The sequence below is a fragment of the Orycteropus afer genome, unplaced genomic scaffold (genome assembly GCF_000298275.1).
Source record: "Orycteropus afer afer isolate SDZICR_OR568_19922 unplaced genomic scaffold, OryAfe1.0 scaffold00077, whole genome shotgun sequence".
Taxonomy (NCBI): domain Eukaryota; kingdom Metazoa; phylum Chordata; class Mammalia; order Tubulidentata; family Orycteropodidae; genus Orycteropus; species Orycteropus afer.
The window spans coordinates 9,072,985-9,079,436 of record NW_006921664.1 but is presented as its reverse complement, the minus strand read 5'-3'; the positions used below and the strand labels follow the sequence as shown (position 1 = coordinate 9,079,436).

The 6,452-nt window shown below is 37.7% G+C and overlaps 1 protein-coding gene across 1 annotated transcript; it reads left to right on the top strand.

The window, feature by feature from the left end:
• The first annotated feature begins 5,187 nt into the window (after positions 1-5,187).
• On the top strand, positions 5,188-5,857 carry LOC103197351 (peptidyl-prolyl cis-trans isomerase FKBP3-like). Its single transcript, XM_042780995.1, is given in 2 exon segments — positions 5,188-5,706; positions 5,708-5,857. Coding segments are annotated over 2 exon segments (669 nt in total).
• The last annotated feature ends 595 nt before the right edge of the window (positions 5,858-6,452 follow it).

The window sequence follows — 6,452 nt, the reverse complement described above, 5'->3', positions numbered from 1 at the left end:
AAATTTTACAAAGCAGATTCATTTTACATTCAACAGTTCACATGGATTTTGTTTTATGACACTGATTACAATCCCTGCAATGGAAGAGCTCTCCTCCCATTCCTCTCTATGGTTACCCCTTCTCTGTGTCCTTCTTGCCTATGTATTCCTGCCTCCCTATCTTTCTTTCTGTGCAAATTCTGCTCTTCTGATTTTTCATGGTTGATTTTAATGACCTTTCATTTTCTTAATGTACAATTTCTGTGATGCTATCCCACAACTCATCTGGTTCATTGGTATTCAATACATCAAATCTATTCTTCAGATGGTCTATACATTCAGGTGGGATTTAGTCAAGTTCATATTTTAGTTCACTGATATAGTGATATATCTGTCTGATATAGTGCTGGAGAAACTTATGAACAACAGTGAAATATTTTATGATACAATGCTAAAAGGTGAACACCTCAGGTTGGAGAGCACTCAAAATATGATAAAGGAAGAACTGCCTCCTCAAAGAAAAGTTGACCTTAATGACATGGATGGAAAAAAGATTTCATGAACCTTCATTTGATGATGTAGCATGACTCAGAATAAGAAGAAACAGCTGCAAACATCTATTCTTGGAATGCATTAAGTATTAATCTAGAAAATTGGAAGTTGTCAAAATGAAATGGAACACATAAAGACCATTATCCTAGACATTAGTCAGTTGAAATGTACTGATACTAGCCATTATGAGTTGGACAATCATATGGTCTACTATGCTTGGAATAACAAATTGAAGAGAAATGGCATCATATTCATTGCTAAAAAGAACGTTTCAACTAAGCACTTGAGGGAGTGAGTTGCTGAGGCTGTGGGCTGGGCCCATGGTCATGGGGGACATCAAGCTCAATTGGTGCAATATGGTATATAAAAATATTGTTCTACATCTTACTTTGGTGAGTAGTGACTGGAATCTTAAAAGCTTGTGAGTGGCCATCTAAGATGCAACTATTGGTCTTTCCTCTTGTGGAGCAAAGAAGAATGAAGAAAATCAAAGATGTGTGGAAATAGTTATTCCGAAGGACTAATAGACCATGAGAACCTCAGCCTATATGACACTGAGACCAGAAGAGCTAGATGGCTCCCAGCTACCAATGTCAACCTCTCGAAAAGGGGTCAAAATTGTAGATACTGCATAGAGTAGGAGAAAAATGTGGAAAATAAACTCAAAATCACAAAAGACCAGACTTACTGGTATGATAGAGACTAGTGAAACCCCCAAGATTATTGCCTCAAGTTACTCTTAGGGCCTGCAATTTAACTTTCTACCATGGCTTAACTCTCAGCCAAATGATAGGCCTATTTGCTGAACACTTACACCAGGGAGATGCACTTCTTAGAACAATGTACCATTGGAGATCAGAAGGGCAGTATTTGCACAGGGAGAAAGGTAGAAAGACAAGAATGTACAGGAAAGAAGGACACAGGGAAAGGGTAACAATAGGTAGAAAGTGGAAAAAGACCTGTTACATAGTGGGGAATGTAACTAGAGTCAAAAAAAAAAAAATCTGTGTATAAACTGTTGAATGTAAAATGAATCTACTTTGTAGATTTTCACCCAAATCATAAAGTATTAAAAAAAACAAAAACAAACAAAAAAATAACATTTCAAGGCCTATCCTGAAGTACAATGCTGTCAGTGATACGATGATATCCATTAGCCTAACAGGAAGTCCAGTTAATACTACTATTATTCAAATTTACACACCAACTACTAAAGCCAAAGATGAAGAAATTGAAAAATATTTTACCAGTTTCTGCAGTCTGAAATTGAGGAAACATACAATGAAAATGTATTGATAATAGCTTGTGATTGGAATGCAAAAGTTAGAAACAAAGAGGCTCCAGTAGTTGGAAAATATGGCCTTGCTGATAGAAATGACACTGGAGATCACATGATAAAATTTTGTAAGACCAACAACTTATTCATTGCAAACACCTTTTTCAACAACACAAATGGTGAATATACACATGGACTTCACCCGATGAAATGCACAATAATCAAATCAACTACATCTCAAAAAAGAGATGATGAGGAAGCTCAGTATCATCAAAAGCTTTCAAGTGGATTTTGTTGCACATTTTTCCTCCCATTTTATCTAGGATCTCCAGATTTGATCCTTTCCTGAGTGGTTGGCATTGGTAGCTGGGCACCATCTAGTTCCTCTGGTTTTGAAGGTCATCATGTCCCAGGGCGGATTGCTTCTAAATGCCCTTGGTTTTTTATTTTGCACTCTTCTTTGCTTCTGATGACAGGAAACTATTAGCTGCATCTTAGGTGGCCACTTGAAAGCGTTTGAGACTGCAGTCACTACTCACCAATGTAGGATGAGGAACAAGACTTTTATGTATTTTGTTGTGTCAATTGAGTCTGGTGTCCCCCAGTACTATGGTCCTGAGTCAGTAGATCTGTTGTATCTCTCTTTCACAGTGTCTGGATGTTTGTGAGAGATTACTCTATGTCTGTCTTCTGTTGTTTCTGTAAGGATTGTACGTATTTTCTATCAGTAGTTAGTTTCTATTAGGATTTGGAAAGAGGACCTATACATGAATACTTTCTCTGTATAATAAAACATAAAAGAAAATTAAATATTAAAACCTATTAATTCTTTTAACTCTTAAAATGTTAATAAAACCAAAAGATCTTGCAGTCAATATTTTATCTATAGCACTTACTACTGCTGAAGTAAAGTCATCTATTAAATCAGAACCTAGACATAGAGTCCTACTTTGTTGGTTAAAGAGATTGTGTAGGGGCAGTGAGAGGCTATGTATACCAATGGAACTTCATTGCCAAGTTAGTGAAAATGTGTTCAAATAGTAGTTGCTGCAGCTGCCCACAATCCAAATCTCGAAATGCTGGCTTCTCACCTGTGTTGTATGGTCCTCTAATCTTTTCTTCCATCAACCCCAGGAAAGTCCCCGAGCCCAGTGTGCCTTCCTACCAGTTACTGACACACACCACCAAACTCACAGGTAGTTAGCCTCTCATTGTCAAACAGCCTGGACCTTATCTCATCTCCCTCTTTTCCTCACCCTATTTTGTTTTGGTGACCCATGTTACCAGGCTGATTCCTGATCTTGGCCTACTCTAGTTTTAAATTAGACCTGCCCATACAGATACCCTTCTATATGGCATATGTTTCCTTTTATTTTTTTTCCTTTTAGACTTCTGATTTGATTTACAATTATACTCTTATGCTTTGGAAAATCAGTATCTTAACCATTTTGCTCCTAGCTGCCCTAAATTTCCACCATGGGAGAGCTTCTCTTCAAGAATTTGATACTAGAATACTTCAGAAAAATTGCGTGGTGCCTTTGGAGTATAAAATATACAAAGGTGGTGTAGAACCAGCATTGCTTATACAAAGGAGACCCATTTTATACACTTATTCAGGTATAACTTTTTGACTAGTACCATTCAAAGATTGGGAGCAATAACATATGCCTAGCTCATTGCACCTGTGGCATTCAATTTTTACACATTTTACATTGGCTTTCATTGAATTGAACCTAATTGACTTGAACATGGAGAACTTACTTATTAGGGACCAATTAGTGGGGCTTCCAACCTCAAAGCACTACAAAGGGCAATGCTTTTCTGTGGGGTCAGAAGAAGTTCAGGTGAGGCAATTAATAAAAATAACAAAGTGGTCATGACTCTACCATATAATTACATTTCCTTCACCATGATACTATTATGTCTGTCTTAGTTTCCCAGAGTTTCTGTAACAGAAACGCCACAAGTGAGTGGCTTTAAAGAATAGAAATTTATTTTCTCATAGTTCAAGTGGTTAGAGGCCTAAATCCAGGGCCTGGCTCCAGGGGAAGGTCCTTCTTTTTCTATTTCACCTTCAAGTACCCAGCACTCCTTAGAGTTCCTGGGCTTGTAGATTCATTTGACTCCTTGTCCTCAGGTAGTGCCTATCTTCCTTTTGTTTGTCCTTGCTTCTATGTCTAATCTGTTCTTTCTTCACAAATTAGACATGATTAGGTTTAGAACACATACTATACTGGCATGGTCTCATTGCAGTATGGAAAATGATCACATTAAATAATATTATATTGCATCCACAAGTATGGGATTTAGGATTTTAATACATATTTTGTGAGAATACAATTAAGTTTATAACAATGCCCAAGGCCTAGAGTTAATTGAGAAGAATGACTCAGAAGAACCTAAATCCAACAACATATCAGAAAAGTTGGGCATAATAATAATAGTTACCACTGTTTACTGAGCACCTACTATGTATTAGGAATTATACTAGACATTTTTTTTTTTCATATTTCATCTTCCAGACATGCTAAAGTGCTATAGAGATTACTATCACTATTTTACAGAAAAGGAAACTGCCACCATAGAGCAAAGTCAAGATTCACATCCAGGTCTCCCTGGTATCAGAGTCCACATACCTTCAACTTCACCAAATGGCCCCAATTCTATTTACAATTTAAAAACTGTAGTACCAGGAGTTGGAGAAGGAAAGCATATATCTGTGATCCAAACACCACAAAGGCAAGAAAAAAATATCAATAAAGAGAAAGAAGGAAGGTAGAATAGAGGGCAGGCTAGATAGGCACTGGGGAAAAGCTTTCACAAAAATAGAAGCACGATTAAACTGATGTCTTCCAAAATGATCTGGCCTCACACACACCTACAGCCCTGGCTGCTCTGTTTTATCTCATTAAATGTCTGGTTATGGATGGGCAGGTTTGCCATCTGCTTAAATAATAGTTTTCTGTACTCCGTGAACTGAGGGACAGTATGGAGGACAATTAGGGTGTCATTTCCACTGTCATCTCTCGGCTGGAACTTAGATATTTCAGGACCATCATGCTACCAACATACTTGGCAACTGCTCTCAGCTATAATTTTACTGCTTCCATACCCAATCTTGCTGCCAGATATAAACCTTCCTGGCCAGGATGCCAAGTGTACAAGTGTGAATACTCACTCAGGAAAGAGCAGGGGACAGATTAGGAATAGTTCCAGCACTCTCCTTTTTTGGCAATTTCAGAGTGACAAATGTGACATCCTGTAAATCTAATGATAAGCCATTTTCAAAATTCACTTTAAAATAATGGGTAACCATGGCCTTGTTTCAAAAGAACTGCATAGAACTGGAACTGAGAGTAGAGCAGAAGCAGCGGGGTACGATGCAGGCAAACGTTCCACGGGGGGTGTGGACCGTAGAGCAACTGCGCAGCCAGCAGCTGCCCAAGAAGGACATTATCAAGTTTCTTCAAGATCACGGTTCAGATTCGTTTCTTGTAGAACATAAGCTGTTAGGAAACATTAAAAATGTGGCCAAGACAAAGAACAAGGACCACTTGTTTACGGCTTATAAACGTCTCTTTGAGACTAAGCGTTTCAAAATTACCGAAAGTGTAAGTAAGGTGTCAGAGCTGGTGAAAAATGTGAAGGTTAATGACGAGAAACCCAAAGAAACCAAGTCTGAAGAGACGCTGGAAGTGGGTCCACCAAAATATGTAAAATCTGTTCTTGAAAAGGGAGATAAAACCAGCTTTCCCAAAAAGGGAGATGTTCACTGTTGGTGTACTGGAACATTACAGGATGGGACTGTTTTTGATACTAATGTTCAAACAAGTTCAAAGAAGAAAAATGCCAAGCCTTTAAGCTTTAAGGTTGGAGTTGGCAAAATTATCAGAGGATGGGGATGAAGCATTCTTGACCATGAGTAAGGGAAAAAAGGCTCAACTAGAGATTGAACCAGAATGGGCTCATGGAAAGAAAGACCAGCCTGATGCCAAAATTCCACCAAATGCAACACTCATTTTTGAAGTGGAATTAGTGCATATTGATTGAAATAGCAACACTTCAGGTCTAAAGACAAAGCCAACAATGATACAACTGTCTTGAAAAAACTTAAGAAACTAATTAGAGCTGGTTACTATTGTGTTTAAGGGAGGAGTCAGCTGGTAAATCCCAAGAGTTAGGTTAAAACCTATTTACTCAATCCTCAGCTTTTGAGAAATGTAATCCCTTATTATAAATCCTTGAAGTCTAAAATATTTTACAGCTCCATAAAATATTGGTTAAAGAGTATTTTCCTTTTACCTCATGTTGCAAACTAAATGTTCAATATAAAGTTATCAATGGGGGAAGAAACAGAAAGAATTGGAACTGAGAGTGAAGCAAGTTACAGCACCTTCGACAAAGGAAAGAACCAGATTACAACTCCTTTGGGGGACACAAAAGTAAGAGAATGAGAAGGGTGGCTATACATGGAAGGGATAAAAAGGTGGACATCACAGGATGTGGCTTTTGTATGGGAAGATGGGCTCTTGCCTACCTGTTTAAAATCATGAAAACATCACATAGTGATAATAAAAATAATGGTTAATATTTATTGGTCACTAACTGTGTATCAAACACTATGCTAAGTACTTTTTAAGTTAAT